At 39.9% G+C, this 22,059-nt stretch overlaps 1 protein-coding gene across 7 annotated transcripts in view; it reads left to right on the forward strand.

Annotated features, from left to right (window-relative positions):
* The window catches only part of COL19A1 (collagen type XIX alpha 1 chain), a 368,607-nt gene that overhangs the window by 222,969 nt on the left and 123,579 nt on the right, over positions 1-22,059 (forward strand). For 5 of the 7 annotated variants that reach the window (XM_089777105.1, XM_089777103.1, XM_006127229.5 and 2 more), the window contains 2 exons: positions 14,039-14,092; positions 21,309-21,371. In XM_089777105.1, the coding sequence (XP_089633231.1) occupies positions 14,039-14,092; positions 21,309-21,371 (117 nt within the window). The remainder of the gene's footprint in view (positions 1-14,038; positions 14,093-21,308; positions 21,372-22,059) is intronic. The other 2 variants (XM_089777104.1, XM_089777106.1) reach the window with 1 other exon arrangement.

The following is a 22,059-nucleotide window of genomic DNA, read 5'->3' on the forward strand; positions in this document are numbered from 1 at the left end:
TAGAGACATCATACACCAGAGAGAATCTTTCCAAGAATAATGGAACAATAAAAGCAAAAATGTAGAACCTTATTGATTATAGCTGCTAAACATAATGGCTGTGTCTACACTGGCACCTTTTTCCAGAAATGCTTAAAACAGAACAGTTTTCCATTATAAGTATTTCCGGAAAAAGAGCGTCAACATTGGCAGGATGCTTTTCCGGAAAAGCATCCATGGCCAATGTAGACGCGCTTTTCCGGAAAAAAGCCCCGATCGTCATTTTCGCGATCGGGGCTTTTTTGCGGAAAAGACTACTGTGCTGTCTACACTGGCCCTTTTCTGGAACAGTTTTCCGGAAAAAGGACTTTTGCCTGAGTGGGAGCAGCATAGTTTTTCCGGAAAAGCAGCTGATTTCTTACAGTAAATCATCACTGCTTTTCCGGAAATTCAAGGGGCCAGTGTAGACAGCTCGCAGCTTATTCCGGAAAAGCGGTTGCTTTTCCGGAATAAGTGGCCCAGTGTAGACACAGCCAATCTGTTTAGAAATCAAGGTAATGGGTATCAGTTTTAGGCCTGATCTATCCACATTTTTTGTATCTGTATAACTGGCGGGGGGGGGAGGGGTTATTATATTTGTATTTGGTAGTACATCACTGGTGATGATGATGATATTGTTTCAGTTCTCATATATGGCTATGCATATCACTCCACAGTTCAAATCCTCATGTCCAGAGTCAACTGCTCTGAGGGCATGGGAAGTCTATATCTATTATGTCTCATGATTCAGTTCTATGGCATCTTTCACTGTAGCCTGGAGATGATTTTGTCACATGCTGATCTTATCAGAGATCATAGATGACTCACAGCAGCATTGTGCCCCAGCCAAAATTATAATTAAATGGGGTGCCCCCACATGCCCCTCTGAGTGGCCTTCCCTGCACCCCCTCCACCTGAAGCACAGGTACCATTTGCCCCAGTCCGAGACCACCTGTCCTGTTCTGAGCCATTTGCTCAAATTATTTGGGATTGAAGCCAGCCTACTGGAGACTGCTCTTCAGATTATCTTTGAAGCATTTATATGGATGAGCATCTCTCTCTTGCCCACCTGACTAAGCTCTCCATAAAAGATCTGTTTTGGGAGACAGCAGTCTTCCATTTTGATTACATGCCTTGTCCACCTAAGTTGCTCTCTCAGTAACATTTCCTCAATAGTGGTTGTGTTTGCTCTCTCAAGGACCTTAATACAGCTTACTCCGACCTGCCTTTGTTTTTGAACAGTGATACAATAGTAGCATCTTTGAAGCCTCATGGCATTTATTCTTCCTCTCAAATGCTACTCGGCATGTTGTGAAACCCCTTAATAGCCTTTGGACCTGCTTCTTTATACAGTTGTGATGGGATACCATCCTTTCCAGATGCTTTACCAGAGTTCAGTTTTTGATGGCTCTTAAAACTTCTTCAACTGATGGAGGGAGATTGTGATCTTCATCAGTGGGTTTCACTACTGAAGTGTTCAGCCCATCTCTGTATGATTCCCTCCTTGTCTTTGATGAAGATTTTACTATCTGCTGACTTCAAGAGGGCAGTGCCAGACTTAGATGGCCCGTAGACTGTTTTGAGAGAGTCAAAGAACATTTTTTCATTGTTTGTATCCACATAATGCTGGATGTCTGCAACTTTCCTCTCCCACCACTCCTCTTGCAATCTCCTTAGTTCAGACTGGGCCTTGCTTTGTAGGTATTTAAAACTATCTTTCTTTGAAATGAAAGTCAGTTCATTCTGCCATTTCACAATGTTTTCTGTTTTTCAGTTTGGAGATGTCCTCATTGTTCTCATCACACCAGCCCTGGTGTAATATTTTTTTTGATGGCAGCACTTATTTCTCTGTGTCAATAACTATATGTTTAAACTGGTTCCATTTTTTTCTGATTGGTTGTCAGTGATTGGCAGGCATGATAAAGTTTACCATCAAGTATCTGCTGAAACTGCACCTGATGGCTGGAATGGTTGAGTTTTGCTGTGTGGAAGGCTGTTCTATTAAGTATGCGACACTTGTGCTCTGAAGGGACTGTATGCAAGTTCAGCACAATTCTTATCAGTCTGTGGCCTGTTCAGCATTCTGCTTCACACATGGCTCTGGTAATGTCTCATTGGTGGTCGATAACACAGTCAATCATATGCCATTTTTGGATCATAGGTGCCCTCATATGTTTTAGATGTATTTTTTTCCCTAAAGATTAGCAGACTCTGTTCTGCACATTTACCCAAGAGAAGGAATTCATTGCTGGCATAATTTATTCCCCTTCTCACATGGGAATAAAGGTGCCAATATACGCACACATTCACCAGTATAACTACATCCACAGTAAGGTCACGGTAGTACTTCAATTATACTGGTACAACTAAACCAAAATTAGAAGTTGTTCTAGAATTTCTAAAGAGGCACTGTTTTTGTGAGTAGACAAGGCCATAGAAGGCTTTTTAAATTTCTTCTTTCTTTTTCAAGTGTGTCACTCCTCATTTTTGCTTGTCATTTCACGTCCCATTCAATCTACATCAATCCAATATCTTGCTCTTCCGTAGGCCCTTCCTCTGCTGGACATTAAATGGAGAGAGCTGCTTCATTCATGTGGGCACATTGGCTGCTCCTACTTTTGACCTTGCATCTCCACAGTCTAGGGCACAGCACAGTTAGCACTCCTGCCCATAGGTTTGCTATCACAAGATTAGCAGCTGTGGTTTATGAAGAGCTTAAGGGAGCTCAGCATGTAAAGCCTGGACTCTCCTGAAAGAATGAAAAGGGAGATATGAGATCACCACTCATAAGTACCTCAGAAAGAATAAGATAAAAGTGAGTAATTATTTAAGGTGGATAACACAGAGATTGGGTCTATGAAATTAATTCAGTAGTGTTTAAATTTGATAGTAAGAAAATGTTTTCAAGTATTAAAATGTGAAAAGGGCAGAAACTTCAATAAGGAGCACTCCATGACAGCAATGCTGAAGACAAGATAAAATCTTTAGGGAAGTTGGTATAAAAGATGCCCTAAAATAAGGCAGAGTAACAGGCTAGTGGGACCAAATGCAAGTGATGTGTATTGACTATTAAGTTGTACACTGGTAAGTCATGTGAGTGTTAGACAATCTAAATGACTGTTATTTGTGGAGCCAGAAGCTGCAAATTAAGCTAGTTCATATTCTCTTTACATCCCTTTGTGAATCTAGCCTGGTGACTCCTGACTTTCTCATCTGTGGCTCACTAATTTGTTCAGTGCCTAAATTCTGTATTATTTTTGTAAACTCTATATTTGTAGTGAGTTTATATTCCTTTATAACCTACTTTACAGTCTTGATTAAGAACTGTCATCCACCAGAAAGGCAAGTGATTACAGTTGTTAGCTGGAGTGTTCAATAAAGAGACATTTTTTGTTCATCCCTTTCCAGTGACTTTTAGTTTTGCTTCATGTATTCTCTGAGGTAAATCTTGCCCTCATGGAAGTCGATTAGAATTTTTGTTAATGAGTTATAAAATAAGATTTCTGTCATCTTATATCCCCCAGATAATATTCTGCTTTCCCCTTTGAGTTTTTAATGGGTTTATTAAACAGTGCGTAGTTGTAAAATGTATTATTTACTCCTAGTGCAGAATTCTTGATTTTTGTTCTTGCTCCCTGATATTGTTTTTGAGTATTGTTCCATTATTTCAGTATTAGACAGCTGAGCTGTGTGCTCATACTTGTCACACTTCAATGCATAAAAATTTATGCTGAAAACTGCAAAGCCAAGAAGTTCCTTATATAGAACAGCAGCTCCCTCTAGTGTTTCTTTGTTAGTTTCCCACCTTTTAAACAATTGCCAATTATATAATGGTCTACATTTAAATACACAGTATTCAATGATGCAGAATTAGATCCTGTATTTTCTCTTCATACCACTCTGGCATCTATGGCATTCATGAATTCATACTGCCCTTGGTTATTTGAGAAGTTTCCCAATGTTATGACTCTTAAGCCAAAAACTATTCATCTTTTGCATGAATTTCATATTTTTTCTTGCTAGTTTAATAACCATTTGTGTTGAAGGGAAAGTTATTGGTCTCACTAACTGTTCTTCCTCTTCTTCAGTCTTTGTTGAAGCCAAAATGATCAATTTGTGATACTAAAGTAGTCATTATCATAGCAAAACCCAGTGAGGTCATAAACACAGGATTATGCCTTCATTGCAGAATTAAGCTGATAAGAGCTTTCTCTCGCAGTATCTGCTTTAACTGCTAATATAAATTTCTCCTGGAATTGCAGCACAAAAGGTGATGCTGCCAAAGTAGATTCGTTTATATAAAATTATTCTGTTTGCAGTCTTGTTCCAGCAAGAAATTTCTCTTGAACATTTAAAGTAGTTTATAGGGAGTTCTGCATTTATATATGTTGTCAGCCTAATCCTGGATTGGCCCAAACCTGAAGTCCTTAGGCAAAATACCTTTTAATTTTAATTATTGTTTCATCTCCCTAAAGAACTACATGATCATAGTGTGTGTATTTGGGCATAGGTCCACATATTGCTTCATTTTAACATTTTTTCAGGCTTTCACAAATGCTGTTATGTCCACTTGTCTTTATGGCCTGCTTGGGTCATAGTTCCAAACCATACAACTGCTAGTGACATTGTTGACATTACAGTGTCCCCTTGTGGGTCGTTGGGATACTGAAAGACACCCTTATAGAACACATGAAGCAGCTAGTGAAATCCATCCAGTGATAAAAAAGCTTTATACTGGTTTAAGTTTCTGGAATTCTTCCCCTCACCCTCCTTTATGCTGGAGGAAGAAATGAAGAGGTTTCTTGTGCTTTCTTATACTGTCTCTTCCTATGATCCCAATATTACAGTATTCATTTGGACTGCTTTCAAGAGTACATGCTATTCAATGATGCAGAATTAGACCCTGTATTTTCTCTTCATACCACTCTGGCATCTATGGCTTACTATGTTCAATACCCGTCTGTTATTGGGGAAATCAGATTGTTTCAAAGCTAACAACATCACACATTCATGAATTCATACTGCCCTTGTTATGAAGTATGCAAGGTTGTCTCTCTGCATATAATAGTTCTGCATGCTTACATCTCTTTTCTCCCCTCTCCCACAATGTAGATGCACACACCCCATATTATCTCAGATAGCCCTAGTACCATAATAACTGTTCACCTCAGTCAGGAAAGTATAGTTATCTCCATTTTTTCAAACTAGGGAATTGAGGCACAGAGGGTTTGTCTACACTGTAATAGAACACCACAGCCTGCCCACGTCAGCTGATTTAGGCTCAGATGACTGGGCAATAAAATCTCAATGTAAACATTCAGGCTTACACTGCAGCATGGACTCTGGGACCTAAGCCCAAGCCCAAACATCTACATGACAATTTTTAGTCCCACAGCATTAGCCCCAGGAGCTTTACTAAGGTAAACTGACACGGGCCAGCTGCAGATGTTTTATTGCAGCATATACCTTGAAAGGCTATGACCAGACCAAGGTTATAGTGGAAGTCTGAGGCAGAGCAAGGAAATTAACCTTATGTTTCCTGACTTCCAGGCTAGCACCTTAAACTGAATGATCTGTCCTCTGAAAACTGCTCTTCTCTACTTTCTTTCGACCAAAACTCCCAAGATTTATGGTTTTCAGAGTGTCTATTTCACACATAGTTTGCCATTGAAATGCTTTTTTTAAAAACCTCTTTAGAATCACCTGCGGCCTTATATCCAGATCTCGTTCTCATCACTGAGTTCAAGGTTTGTTTGGAAATGGTTGTGGTTACGTATAGTGTTATGATCACACTTAGAAGTCCCAGTCATGGACCAGAACACCATTCTGCTAGGTGCTCTATAAACAGAACAAAAAGTCAGTTCCTGCTGCAAAGCGTTTACATGCTGCTATTTCTGTGTGTACCTTTAGCAATAGTTATTTCTTGAAAGATAGCCTTTGTGTTACTTGCTTATCTTTTAAATTATATGGGGTTTCATTGTTCTACATGACACCTTTTCAAAAGCTCTCTTCTTATTCATGTTCTATATGAAGCAATGGGGTGAGAGTTCATGGACCATTTGTATTCTGTCCATATTCTGTACACTTCTAGTCTCTTGTAATTCAGTATGTATGTCAGTGCCACTAGCCTACTTATCTGAAGTAGCCAGCAGTTTGCCTTAGAAATCTCATTTTCTCTGCTCAGGAAATACTGTAATGCTACCAATATTTTGAAAGTGAATAAATGTTATCAGTTAATTACAGTAAATAGAAAATCAAAGCAATGGTAAGTGGGAGACTATTGGTAGAGTTTCTAGCATTGTAAGACTTTTCTCTGTCTTCATAAGTATATTGGAAAACTGTGGTAGAGCTAAAGCATCTCGCAGTGTTTGGTCTTATTGGGTGGTGGGGGGGTTTTCTTTGTTTTGGGGGGAGGTTTGGGATATGATTATTTTTAAAAGACATGGTAACACATGACATGTTTTATTTATCCAGTCATGGTTGGTCATCAAGTCTTTGTGGCTTTTAGCAACTTCTCTTTGGTATGGCTACATTTTGTCACAAATTTGTGCTAATGATCCTCATATATCTTTATAGTATAACAAGCAGAAAATAATGTTTTTCTATGGGGGAAGCAATATGATGTAGAAGGAAGTAATTACTTTGAAATATTTCTTAGATGGGCAGACAGACTGACTATAGAAAATTCAATTTTTCATTTATAATCCTGTGAAAATCAATACCAAATTTTCTGTTATGTTTGCTATAAAAGCAGATGAAGTGCAAAACTGAAAGGACCATAATATAATTTATTAAAAATATTTTAAAATGAATTTAAAGGCACTTTCTCATATGCTTCCACATTCTTGCTCCCAGCTTCATTTAAAAATAATACCTAAAACCTGTGTATAATGTTTGGAAAACAATCAGGATGCACTTTTATTACTTCTTTTATTCATACAACCATAAACTATCTGTGCTTCATTTCCCTCAATTATATAACTCAACATGCAGTCCAAAAGCAGGCAAATCTAATTCAGGTAAGCACTTTGCTGATATTCATGAAGGAGCAAGTTTGAAAAATATCCGAAGTAGGAGAAGTGAAAAACAGACGCTAATTTTGCAGTATTCCTTTCACCTGTTAATTAAATTGCTGCTGAATGTGTGAACCAGTCATACGAGTTCTTTTGTGGCCAAAGAGGTCTGCAGGTCTTTCCAGAGCATTATATAGGCATGTTGGTATAGGAAAGTAATGTGAAAGAAAAAATAAAGACTGGTCCTCTCTAGGTATAGGTATATAGTCAAAAGTAGGAATATTTATGCTGATAAATTCTACTTTTAGGTTATTTATAGTCTTTTCATGGTGTTCATTACTGTAGCAATTGGACACCTCAATCTCTTTAATAAATTGTGTTCTACCCTCATTCATATACTGTAGGGAAGTGTTATTTCTGTTTTTACAGATGGCAGAGAGATTAATTTGTTCTCCTAAATTAACACTGGAAGTCTGTGGAAGATCAGGAATACAGTGTAGGTCTTCTGAGTTTTACTCCAACGCCTTAAACACAAGAAAATGTGGGATGTTCTTTATCCAACATCTCACCAAGGGGGTGAAGAGAAGATGATGAGTCAGGCATGTGATCTCAGTAAGAGTATTCAAATCTAACATCAGCTACAAATTTTAAAAGGTTCAGTGGGGGCTTTCTCCCACTCTGATCTAGCTATATTGGCTGGTCTTAAGGTTCTGCAATTATACTTCCTCGTGATGTTTTTAGGGTTGCCTTCAGTGCTAAAATGCCCATGCTTTGTTGCACCTACAATAAAAGAGTTGCAATTTTGCCAGGTCTCAGTACAAGAGCACCTTTAGGAGGAAAACTTTGATGTGCCTTGCTCTTCCTCCCCCCACAGTCCTAACTCCCACTCTTTCTTTGTAGCTGTGCAAGGCTACGCACCATCTCACCCTTTGGCATTAATTTTGATGTCCCTCTTTTTATAATAGCATTATCACAGTAAGCCACATGAGACATGCATTTTATAATTACCTTGTTTTGTGGCTGCTTGCAATTGGCCTTCAATTTTACATCTCAGAATACACCTGAGTTGTACCTTTTTGAAATAACACTCCTCTCTCAGACTTTATTATCCAATTCTTCATTTTAAATAACTTCTGTCTATTTGACTTTCAGTTGTCTGTACTGCTTTGTTAGCTTTTTATCTCTGCAAACTCCATCGGGAGTTCTGGAAGAATTTATACCCTTGAATGTCTCTCTTCAATGAATTCACTTTCATCAGGGCAAAAAGTTTTCCACCAAGGAAGTAACATTTTCTTTGGTTACTTGAAAACATGAGCCTGTTTCTCATGTTTAAAGTACAGTGCCTCCAGGAAGATTCGCTGATACAAGACATCATTAGGATTTTGCCGAATGGTGTTCTATATATTGGGGAAAATTTGGTGTTTGCCATTCTGTGCACTCCTATGGAACAGAGAGAGCTTGCAGGAAAAGACTTTGGGGTCAGAATTCGAATAATTTTCCCTTACCATTTCAGATTTATCTCATTTAAATGTTTTTAAAACAGGATTATATAGGAGCCAAATGATACCACCCTCAAGAAATGTATCCTTGAATGGACATCTGACTTCAACATGAAAAACAAAATTATTGAACTAGTATTATGTGCTTTATACAATGTCTTTATATTGTGGTCATTGTTAAGACTTGCTGAAATAAGGATTAATTAATCTAGGCTGATGTCTCAGTGTACACGACAGAGAAATGTGAACAGGCGCTCTTGTACTGATCCAACCTTGAGACTTGTAACTTTTCAGGCATGTAAGTAGTAGGAGTTGAGTGTGTCATGAAGAGATCCTTTATTTTGAAAGTTGAGAACAAAGGGAAGTAGCACTTTCCTGGTTATAGAACTGGCTGTTCCTTTAAGACACAGGTTGAATATGATGACCCTGTCTTCTCTTACAAAAGGAAAACATAAATTACGCTTGAAGAAATTACTGAAAATAACTGGATGAGTGAAAGCCATATTACCCTTTCCTCAACATTCCCATGAGTCACTCCTTTGAGTATGCATCTTCTTATTATATGCCTTTGAAGGAGCAAGAGTAAGATTTATGCTCAGAAGCTATCATTTCCAGTTACTATCTCCTCACCCAAAAGAATATATTAATTATACTCATTGCTCACTCTCCAGTGTGACCTAGTGGAGAAAGACAGTTTAGAATTGTGGATTGCACTCCAGACTGGGACCTAGGAGACCTGCCAAGGCAAGTCACTTTAATATATCTGTTCCTCAGTTTCACCACCTGTAAAACATGGGTAATGATACTGACCTCTTTTATAAAGCACTTCAAGATATATGGATAAAAACACTATGTAAGAGCTAATAATAATAATTAGCAATAATGTCACTTAAGATAACTTAATATTCTTCAAAGGAAGCTGATTTAGGGAAAAGCTGTATGAATATATATGGGAAGAATCCTCTTCTGGTATCAGTTATCAGATATTAGCAAGGTAACAGTTTCATTTTTCTTTTCAATCATAGTTGGAGTTCCATTACTCTTGAGAGCTATTATTTTCTCAGAAGTTATAACAAAATGCTTCCAGGAATCCATCACTACGTCTTTATGTCCAGAACAATTGGTACCAAAATGCAAAAGTATCACATAACAAAGACCTTCTGTCATATCGAGTTCACAGGTATCATCTTTCATACCCATTAATACTTGGAACTGTCAGAGCTATCAAGAATGTCATGACAAGGCCATTATATATAGGTATAGTCAAATTGTTCCTTACATTTTTCTTTTTTCCTGAACTATCTGAATTTTTATTTTAGCTACTCTAAAATTGGATAGTTGGATTTGTTTGAACTGTTTCTGCATTCTCCTTTATTCAGAAAAATGTCTCTATGCTTTATATTTAAAAAGGCATAAATATCCTTTCAGTATTTGCCTTCTGGCTATCTATGCCTGGATGGTTTTACACAAAGCAGAATCTTGTTTGGCCATGCTCCATTTGGACGTTCCTCCAAGTTGGAAGCTTTCTGAGGTTTTCCTTCTTGATATGATCAAGAGCCAACCCCTTTAACAGGTTTTTATTGAGTTTCCTTTAGCATCTCTTGATGTTCTATTCTTTTGAATTTCACATTGTCTCTTGATCTGAAAGTCTCTGCTCCTACCCAAACGAAAACAGTAGAATTCTAATACTGAATTATTTCCTAATCTCTCCAGTGTGCTATGGTGATTTGGGCTACTATCTTCTTGAAGATTATGGTAATGTGCTTACAAGTATTTGGGCAGAATGGCAGGATCACAGGGTTTTTCTATAAATTTATGCTATGAATATTTCAAAAGCATTTTTCCTCTTTCATGTTGCTTAACAATAATATCTTCAGTGTATAAGTTCTTGAAGGCTCTTAAAACATTTGTGAAAGTGTTACACAAAAACTGAACCTAGGGAGAAGTCCTGTGATATTTTAAAGACTAACAAATTGATTAGGTCATAAGCTTTCATGAGCTACAGTTCACTTCTTGAGATGCAAGAAAAGAAAAGAAAAGAAAAGAAAAGAAAAGAAAAGAAAAGAAAAGAAGGCAGAGCTGGGAGTGTAACATCAGGGCAAATTAAATTGGGCTGGAAATGGCTCATCTCAGCTATGTCTACACTGCGGAAAAACTCCACCACATCCAAGGAACTCATTTGCTCTTCTGCTTTTTTTGGCGGAAGAGCAAATGCGCTCTTTCGGGATGCCCTGTATATCTCATTCCACGAAGGATAAGGGCTCTTCTGAAAGAGGAGGCTTTTTGTGCCATTTGGCCCTGTCTAGATAGGGCCAAATGGTGGAAAAGCCTCTTCCGGAAAAGTGATCAGAAAAAGCTATGCAAATTGCGTAGCACAATTTGCATAGCTTTTTCCGATAATGGACTGTAGTGTAGACCTATCCCTCCAACAGTGATGAGGTGAGAATACTTAAAGGTGAAATTCTCTCTTGTAATGTGAGAGCCATGCCATGTTTCTTTTAACCTCTTTTGACATGTCAAATTTGAATATAAATACCAGATCAGCAGTTTCTCATTGCAGTTTGTTTTGAAGGTTTTTTGCCTGAGAATGGCAAGTCAGTAAGGCTACGTCTACACTGGCCCCTTTTCCGAAAGGGGCATGCTAATTTTCCAGGTCGTAATAGGGAAATCCACGGGGGATTTAAATATCCCCCGCGGCATTTAAATAAAAATGTCCGCCGCTTTTTTCCGGCTTGTAGAAAAGCCGGAAAAGAGCGTCTACACTGGCCCCTCTTATTCCTACTTTGAAGTGTTACACAAAGTAGTAACTTTGAAGTAGGAATAAGAGTTCCTCCGGAAAAGGGCTTTTTTCCGGAGGATCGGGGCCAGTGTAGACGCTCTTTTCCGGCTTTTCTACAAGCTGGAAAAAAGCGGCGGACATTTTTATTTAAATGCCGCGGGGGATATTTAAATCCCCCGCAGATTTCCCTATTACGACCTGGAAAATTAGCATGCCCCTTTCGGAAAAGATCCCAGTGTAGACGTAGCCTAACTGTGTGTCCAGTGAGATTAAAATTCTCCAACACTGGGTTTGGTATGTTGCCATTCTTGATGTCTGATTTGTGTCCATTTATTCTTTTGCATAGAGACAGTTTGGTTTGACCAATGTACATGGCAGATGGGCATTGCTGGTACATGTTGGTATATATTACATTAGTAGATGTGCACATGAACAAGCCTTTGGTAGAATAGCTGATGTGGTTAGGTCCTGTTAGTGTGTCATTAGGGTAGATGTATGGACGGATTTGACAACAGTGTTTGTTGCCGGGAGTGATTCCTGATTTAGTGTTTCTGTTGTGGGGTGTGAAGTTAGTGATGAGTATTTGTCTCAAGTTGTGGGGGGCTATATGTTAGCAAAGACTGTCTTGCCTCCCAAGGTCTGTAAGAGTGAGGGATTGTCATCTATGATAAATTATAAATTCTTGATGTGTAGGAGAGGTTTTAGGGCTGCATGTAAATGGTGTTCTGTTGCTTTCTCTGTTGGTCTGTCCTCTGTTGGCGAGAGTATGTGTGACCATGCAAATATAGATTCTGCTCCTGAAGTCCTTTCTCTCAGTTTAAAACTAGATGTCAGAGGAGAGCTAATTCAGACCCTACATTCTTCCTCCCCCCAGGAAGAATGTGTAATTCTGCCAAATTGAAGTCCATTTTGTCCAAAGTCCACTAGTTCTCTTGATAGGGTGTTAAGCTTGTAGAAGTTATTGTAGGCTTCCTATCAGGCAAGTGCATAATTTCTTTCCCAGGTATAATTTCTTCCCCATAAGTTAACCTGTTTACTGGGTTTATACCCATATTAAGCCTACTGAGAGTTGGCATTGAAGGGTCAGAGGGGGTTCTCCTGGGACTAGAGAAGGTGAGGATTCCCTGAGGGTCTGTCAGACATGGAATAGGCCATTGTGTCTGGAGCTCTAGTACTGAAGGGAACAAGGGACACCTTTCATTTGTATTAGTTGCTGTCCAGAAATTGAACTGTGTCATCACATCCTGTCTTTCTTATAGGATGTCTGGGAATTCTAATAGGGCAGATCCATTACTACAAACTGGTATTAGGTAATGGGCTTAAATGCTTCACAGTGGATTTTGGACTGAAGAAGTGAAGCTTTCACAGTGTTCAACAGATCAATGCTAGAATTGATCCATTTTAGGATACAGCACAGTAGTGTCCTTCTTTTGAGACTCATTCTCAGATGTGCTGAGTACGGGTGTCCATGGAGAAATGTCAGGGAGTTCTTATTCAGACCCTCCTTCCACAAGTTATAATGACCAGGCATTTGTGGTTATGTGGTGTTTAAACCATAAGAACTGCATAGTATCAGGCTAAACAAACTCTGTTTTAGAAAGAGACAGCTCTTTTCAAAATTGAGCCAAATTCAGCTCACAAACACAAATCTCCAGCTGGTATAAAGCCCCCAAAACGTGTTAGCCATCTACTAATGCTACCCCGGCCCCAGCCCAAATGCATTGGGTTGCTTGGACTTGTGCCAGGGGCTGAAATGACCTTAGGTGGCCACAGGGTCAGAGATGGGGAAAAGTTGCCATAGTGACATGTCTGCACCTAATTTAGCTCAGAGAGACCAAAGGATGTAATCCAGTATATTTTCCCATTGTTAATTTTAAATGAGTATCTCTCTCAGCCATCAAAATGGTATGTAATTTCTTTTATAAATTTCCCAGTTTCCTGCTTCCAAGGCTCTAATAGAGAAAGTTCTGTTCTCATTTCCAACATGTGCAAACCTCATTAGAAACACAGTTCAGTGCAATTGCAAGGGAAGAACTTAGCAAAATTCATTTTATTCTTCTGAGTTTTACAGATCTACATGGAATGTTTCTTTTCTAGAGCACTCAGCAACCCAGTATCTAAACATGGTATCTTCTTGTATGACAAAATTATACTACTTGGCATCTGTAAAACTGTAAAATATAATTATTCCTGATAAAAACTGCAAATTAATCCATCTCCTAATGGACTAATGGCATTCCTGTTTTCTCCTGTAAAAACAAAAATTTGCTATCTTTCATCTTAAGATTCATTAATTGAGCTGTTTCTCCAGTTCCATCAGTGACTACTGCTTAAGAATTTGTGTTTTTTTTTCTTCCAGTATAATTTGATGGGAGACTGTTAGGAGACATTCCAAACTAAAAAAGATTATACACCTAACAGAACAGACTTCATTTAAGCCTGATACAAATGTTTTCTCTTGTAATCTCTGCTATATTAATCCATGATAAAATAATCTGCTGGATCCCAGATTTGGGGGACTTTATCATGCTTACATGATGCACTCTTTTACAGTATTGGTAGTATTTTATTTATCCAGAAGTAATGGTAATGAATTTAGAACCAATAATTTACTATGTAAGCAAAATTAAAATGTGAAGCCATTAAAAGTGTGCCAGAGTTTTCACGTGGGAATATGTAACGTTAAGTGTCTCTATTTGAAAAGTATCTCCTTCCTCCCCCTCCAATAGGGTCCTCCTGGGTTACCTGGATTTCAAGATTTCTTAAACAGGCATCCTAACCAGGTATGAAGGTTAACTGTGTGTGTGTGTGTATGTGTGTATGTTTGTGTTGCTGTGTCTGTGCAAGTGAGAGTGAGAGATTGCCAACTGTACTAGACTCCATCATTGGAGTAGCACAAGCAGGTCAGAAGCTCAACCCAAAATCTGGCCTTTTAGATGCCATTCATGTGGTAAACTCTGGCAATAGAAATTACAGTCTGGGCACTGTGCAGTGTTTTGATTTAGAACATAGATATCAATATGCAATGTACTATGAAGACCAATTTTACAATATATTCCCAATTATTCTTTACAAAAAACATGCTGAAGTGGGATTCCTATAATCAACAGGTAGAGATCATATTTTTTCTCATCCAGATAATTGTGGAAAAACATGCACATACAAATCTAGTGCTCGTTAAATCAGCCCTTTTTGTGCCTACATGAAAATGAGATTGTGTATGTGTGAGTGTCATATTGTTTGCTAAATTCATAATTTTAATTTTTTCTAATTTGGCTTTCCATTTAGAAAAGAGACGGGGGGCATGTCTACACTAGCCACCCTAGTTCGAACTAGGGTGGCTAATGTAGTCATTTGAACTTGCAAATGAAGCCCAGGATTAAAATATCCCGGGCTTTATTTGCATGTTCCCGGGCACCGCCATTTTTAAATGCCTGGTAGTTCGAACTCCCTGCCTGTGGCTACACTCGGCACGGGCTAGGTAGTTTGAACTAACGCCTCTAATTCAAACTACTGTTACTCCTCCTGCAATGAGGAGTAATGATAGTTCGAATTAGGGGCTTTAGTTCGAACTACCTAGCCCGTGCCGTGTGTAAACTAGGGTGGCTAGTGTAGACATACCCTAAGACTTAGTGGTCTCTCAAAGGAACTGTGAAAGTCTCTTTGCTTGTCTAAAGGTATTTTTTAATAACTTCCATGAATTGTCACACAAGAGAAAATTCAGTAAAGTCTCTCAAAAAGAGAGCACATCATATTTTAAAGTTATTAGATAATTAAGGTGTGAAGAAAGCATTAAACGATTGCTAGTTTTCCTCCCCTATTTACATGTTCCTCACTGATATTCCTTTTTGATATCGTTTAATCAGTCCTTTGTAAAGAGCTATGAGAGCTATGGATGAAAAGCATACATAAAAAATAGGTATAATTATTATTTAAACTAAAAAACAACAAGGAGTCCTGTAGCACCTTAAAGACAAAAGGCATATACAGTGCAGAACTAAAGTCAAATTAAGCTACTGAACTTCAGCTATATCAATTGCATAGCTGAAGTTGAAATAGTTTAACTTGGCTTTTTGGCACTATCTAGACAGCAGGAAGTTGAAAGAACACTTTTCCTTTACTCCTCGTGAAATGAGGGTTACTATGAGTTGGTATAAGAAGTCCTCCAGCTCGACATGATTTTGAAATCAAAGCTTGTAGTGTAGCTGTGCACTTTGTTATTTTGGAATAACGTCAAGTTATTCCAAAACAATGCTGCTGTGTAGACGTATCCAAACAGATTTATTTGGACATAAGCTTTCATCGCTAAAAATACTTTGTCAGATGCAGCCCAAATAAATCTGTTAGCCTTTAAGGTTGCCATAGGACTCCTTATTGTTTTTGCAGATACAGATTAACGTGGCTACACCTCTGAGACTATTCAAGATAAAAAAATTAAATCCATTTGCATCAATCTGAGCTAAAAATATGCTTCTTAATCTGATCTGTGATGATACTGAGAATAAAATGGAAAGCTACAAACTTGGATTAAGAGATGCAAAGAAGTGTTTTCCATAAAAACCATATAACGTCTTTGAATATCTCAACCTTAAGGTCTAGTGTATTTCCTTGAGTATTTACTGTGTTGGAATCCAAATATATTGTCACTTTTTTATGTCCCTGGTCATTTCAGATTTCCAAATAACCTTCTATAAAGCCCTACATTTTCATTTTAGTACCTCAAGATTATAAGGAGTTCATTAAATCTTCTCTCCAATACCTACCAGATAAAAGTTTGAATTACTTTGACAATTTTGTCATTCATTCATTTGAATGTTACCAGAGTTTTGCCAGTAGTTCTGCTGTCTGTTGTAATTAGGAAATATGATTTGGCCTTGAGTTCACTTTTCTGTCACTGTAAGATGCTAAATCTTGGCTTTGAATTCAGTTTTATGTGTTACATTAACTATAGCTATATAGTGGACTTGATGCAGAAATTACTAGTTGAATTCAGTGGCTTATGTTATGCAGAAGGTCAAATTATATTATTATAAAAGGTATTTTTTTGTCTTTAAAATATAATATCAGCTATATCGCTGCTTATAGTCTGATAGGTTATGTTTTTCTAATGCAACATGTTGTGATGAATGTCATAACTCTGATTCTTTACAGAGAGAACTATAGAATGTTTAAATGATTTCATCAATGTTTGTGGCACAGAAGTTATATGTGATGTGCAACTGATTCCATGATATATCTCAGTTAGTTGACTCATTCCATAAGATGCTTTCTAGCTGTAAGCCCTAATTCAGGACATTTACTTTGCTGAAACTTAAGCACGTGCTTACGTGCCATCCTGAGGAGAGATGTTTTCCAGATTCAGGGCTTTAGTCTCTCTGCTTGGTCTGTCACCTTCCTGTGCATGTGAATATCTGATCACCTTAGCAATTTCTTTTTCTTGCCAAAAAGTAAATTCTCTTAATATCAAGTATTTTCCTTGTCTGCAGCTCATTAAAGCTGCTTCTCTATTTTCAGGCTATTTGACATCTTCCCTTTTTACATGTCAAAGACTCTCTTTGAATCTACACTATTTAAGACTAATTCTAAAGTGACAGTCGAGGTCTTCAGGATTTGGTATGCATCTGTCTACAGGAGTCATGTTTCTCACCATTCTGAGGCTCTAAGGGATGCTAGGGCATCTTATGTTTCCCAGTTAATGTATTTTGGAAAAATATAGTCCAGCTGTTTGTTTCAAGAAATTAATCATCTTTTAAATCATTTGCAGAGCACGAACTTCCTTCAGCTGTCTAGTGTGAAAAGTTTAATGACTAGTCACAAGAAAGTAACTTTTCAGCAAGGGCGCAATCAGTTTAGTATTTACTCTGATAGAGGGTTTACTAGTCTAAATACCCAGGTTTAAATACCCAGACTTTCTGGAAGCACAGGTTTACATGTCAGAAGGCTGATCCATGCCTTTCAAAAGCAGATACATTACGTTCTGTGTGGTTTAGGGTAGGGGAATATTATGGGAACCTATCAAGAACTCTTCCTGAATATTAAAAAATATATATCCCATTGAGTTATTCTCACAAGCAGGGGATTGTTCTGGCATACTTGATCTACAGTTCTGTTTTCTCACATTGTTATACAGGCAGTCCCCGACTTACGCGGATCCGACTTATGTCGGATCCGCAGATACGAACGGGGCTGCCACAGAGTACACGGACTGCAGGACCTCGCGGTCCTGCCGTCCGTGTACTCTGGGGCTTTCTCTGCGTCTCCCTGGTCTGCAGACCAGGAAGACGCAGAGCAAAGCCGTGGAGGGGCTCAGGCAGCTGGGCAGCCCCGCTGCCCGAGCCCCCCCCACACCCCCCCACTCCCCCCGCGCGGCTTTGCAAAGCCGCGGGGAAGCCGGCAGCGGAGCAGTCCAGGCGCCCCTAGGCTGCCTCGCTGCCCGAGCCCCCCCCCCCCCCCCGCGGTTTTGCAAAACCACGGGGAAGCCAGCAGCGGAGCAGTCCAGGCGTGCCTGGGCTGCCTCGCTGCCCGAGCCCCCCCCCCCCCCCGCGGCTTTGCAAAGCCGCGGGGGGGCTCGGGCAGTGAGGCAGCCCAGGCGCGCCTGGACTGCTCCGCTGCCGGCTTCCCCGTGGCTTTGCTAAGCTGCGGGGGGCTTGGGCAGCGGGGCACCCCAGGCGCGCCTGGACTGCTCCGCTGCCGGCTTCCCCGTGGCTTTGCAAAGCTGCGGGGGGGCTCGGGCAGCGGGGCACCCCAGGCGCGCCTGGACTGCTCCGCTGCCCGCTTCCCCGAGGCTTTGCAAAGCTGCGGGGGGGCTCGGGCAGCGGGGCACCCCAGGCGCGCCTGGACTGCTCCGCTGCCGGCTTCCCCGCGGCTTTGCAAAGCTGCGGGGGGGCTCGGGCAGCGGGGCACCCCAGGCGCGCCTGGACTGCTCCGCTGCCGGCTTCCCCGAGGCTTGGCAAAGCTGCGGGGGGGCTCGGGCAGCGGGGCACCCCAGGCGCGCCTGGACTGCTCCGCTACCGGCTTCCCCGAGGCTTGGCAAAGCTGCGGGGGGGCTCGGGCAGCGGGGCACCCCAGGCGCGCCTGGGGGAAGCCGGCAGCGGGACATCCCAGATGCCCCGCGGCTGTCCCGCTGCCGGCGTCCTCAGAGGCTTTGCTCCCCGTCTCCCTGGTCTGCTGGTCTCACCAGGGAGACTGGGAGCAAAGCCACGGAGGATCCAGGAGGCGGGACCGCGGTGCGTCTCGGTCCGCCGCCCGTGTCTTCCTGGTCTGCTGGGGTGGGGGGTGGGGCGCAGCTAGTACGGATAGGGACTGTAGGTTTGTTCTTAAGTTGAATTTGTATGTAAGTCCAGATCCCCCCCCCCCCCCCCAGCAGACTAGGCTTTTCTCCGGACGCCTGTGGCAGAGCAGCTGGGGCGCCGCTCTGGGTGCTACTGGTCCAACCCTGCAGCACGCCAGCTGCTCTGGTCCTGATTCAGCCGCTGCTGCTCAGTTTCAGCAGCGGCTGAATCAGGACGCCTGGGGCAGAGCAGATGGGGTGCTGCTGGGTTGGTCCAGTAGTGCCGAGGAGCGCCCGAGCTGCTCTGCCCCAGGTGTCCTGATTTAGCTGCTGCTGAAACTGACCAGCGCTGACTACAGGAAGCCCGAGGCAGAGTTGCTCTGCCCCGGGCTTCCTGGAATCAGCTGCTGATCAGTTTCAGCAGCAGCTGACTTGGGGACACTTGGGTTTCTTAAGTTGATTCTGTATGTAAGTCAGAACTGGCGGTCAGTTTCAGCAGCGGCTGAATCTGGACGCCAGTTCCGACTTACATACAAATTCAACTTAAGAACAAACCTACAGTCCCTATCTTGTACGTAACCCGGGGACTGCCTGTATAATGTGGAGAATCCAGACTGGGTAATCCTGCTGTGAGGTACCAGATCCCTTTACTGATAGTTTATCAATTGTAAAATACCTGTAAGATGAGAATCTTTATATAAATGCAAGATAATAGTTTCTGTGATAGTCTATGCGTTATGAGAGTCCCTTCAGTATGGGTAACAATAGAATGCCAATTTCCTTGATTTTCTGCAGCCTTCCAAGGCTCTCTCAAGTTCTCACTGAAGATTTTTTTGAATGGTTTTCCATATAGGGAAACTCTTGTGATGTCTTCAGTATTAGTCTTTCCTAGTGATATTTTCATGGTTTATTTAAAGTGGCATTTCTAGGAATCATGATGAATGCTATGGTTCCCATAAGACAAAAAATAGGAAGTGGAAATGACGAAGATTAATCATAATTTAATAACCACTCATCTCTACCTATTTCTCCAGATAGTCAGGACATAATCTGCTGATTATGTAGTTCTTCTGACCACATGTAGTTCTTCTGACTTTAATTTGTGGCTTCTTATAATTTCAAGGTACATAAACATAGGGTCACTTCAGTTTTAAAATCAAATCTTCTTCCAGACGTCATCAGCTCTGTGGGTCTCAATCAGGTCACAGGCATTGGAAGGTAAAAATGTAAAACACAGTGGAAAGTGAGTGAAAGAATATACATAAATTGTTTTAGCAAATGTTTTCAAAGTTTGCTTTAATTCTTGAATTATCTACAGTTACTTTCTATCCTGTTTTCTTCTTCAAAATATTTTTCCTGCTTCTTAAAATAGTAACAGAGAATGTTTTATATGTGGATATTCATATAAAATACAGCTGGTAGATCTAATATTATCTTTTTCCCAAAGATTGTTTTACATTTTTCCGTAAATATAAATTCAAGGCATATCTCAATACAAACAAAAACTATCTAGATCTATAGACAGCTTCAGTGTAGTAGCTATTTGCCTCTGGTTTGTTCTCTTCACCAACTGAGCTGTCATTCACTTCTGCAGCTATCCCAATATTAGTTAGTAACCAGCAAGCAGGTATTGACTCGTGTACATTAAGTACTGAAATACTCCTGAAATTGAACAAAAAGCCATCAAAATATAAACATTTTTCACTATAAAATCATTAGGACTATTAAGTGAAGTTTATTTTATCTCCTTTATTATTAATAAAAATATATATGTAGCTCTTGTTATTAGTAGATCTCCAAACACTTTATATCATTATCCCCATTTTAAACATGGAGAAGCCGAGGTACAGACAGCTAATTTACTTGAGGTCACCCAGCTAGCTAGTAAGGTACATTGCCTTGGCTACACATACCTATTTCATTTTTTTTACCATGTCTTCCATATTTCAGGCCTAGAGTGAATGGATAAATATAGTACAATAAAAATAAAATTTGAAGCCAAATTGCCGTAATTTGTTTATTCTAAGGAACAGTGAGAATGTAGTGTCACTAATTCATCTTTTTCTTTATCATTGTCTTCATGCTGCTCAAAACTAAAATGAATATTTCTTGAATTGCTTGTTCATATTAGAAAAGATCCATTATAATTTAATAACCTCTCATCTCTTCCTATTTCTCTAGATAGTCACAGCATCTTCTGTGCCCATGCCATATGTAGTTCCATTGACTTAAGTATGTTTTCAGTGGTTTTAAGTGAGCACATAATTTGGCCTTTAATTTGTGTCTTCTCATAACTTCAGGGTACATAAACATAGGGTCACTCAAGTTTTTAAATCAAATCTGCTTGCTGACATTGTCAATCACACAGAAATATATCGTTATAATAATCATAAAAATAACATTCTTTCCAGTGATTTAAGACAAAATTCTCAGATCTCTACAGTAGTACTTAACATAGATATTTTTCTCTCTATAGATGTAGAACTCCCTTTGAATGGAATACAAATATCTCCCGCATGGAGAAGTATACATTCTACTACCGCATAACTTTGATCTAACACATATTTTATCTTACCCTCTCCTTGATGCTAAATTAGAATATTTGCATTTATATTCAAAATCACATAACATAGGATCTAATATTGCAAAGTTATGGTTTCTGCATAATGCATTTATTAAAATATTGTATATTATATTTATTATATTGTTTCACTTGCAATTTTTCACAGGGTGATGCAGGACAACTACAGTTACCTGAGGCTGCCGGACATAAAGGACAAAAGGGAGAAACCGTAAGCATCTGAGATCTAATGGCATGAGGAATTGCAAAATACCAACCAGCTTGTCACTTCTAAGTTTACCTGTAATCTCATTCACCTGGTTTGTCATAGTCTTTTTCATAGGCAGGGCCGTAACAAGGGCAAGGCGAATGAGGCACTTGCCTCGGGCGCATAGCTGAGGGGGAGCAGAAAAGACAGCTACGTGCCTCGCACCACATCAGCACTCCCACCCACAACAAGGATGGTCTTGCCTCAGGAGCCAAATTAGCTGGTTACGACTCTGTTCATAGGAGGGGTGGATTTCCTACTTGATCAGCCTTTGGGTCCATCTAGTCTGGTATCTAACTTCTGTCACTAGCCAGTGAGAGAAATGAAGTAGGGAAAAAATTCTTAGTAACTCATGCCCTGAAACTGCCTAGCTTGAATGGCAACAACTGTTTAACCAGTCATGTATGTGTCCACTCTTTTTTTTTCTGTCTATTCTTAGTACTTGTCCAAAAAACTCCTATGTAAGTGAATTACACAGGTTAACTATTTTATTCTATTAGTTTTAAATGTATGTTTCTTTAATGTACTTGAATTTTCTTTTTTGTAGTGAGAAATCAGCTTTATCATTTGAAAGGACACTCAACTACAGTATACCTAACCCGCTGAAAAGTGCTGTGAATGCTAGGGTATACCAATCCAGAAGATGTTTAGT

Source organism: Pelodiscus sinensis, chromosome 3 (assembly GCF_052426305.1).
Source record: "Pelodiscus sinensis isolate ZL-2025 chromosome 3, ASM5242630v1, whole genome shotgun sequence".
Lineage (NCBI taxonomy): Eukaryota > Metazoa > Chordata > Testudines > Trionychidae > Pelodiscus > Pelodiscus sinensis.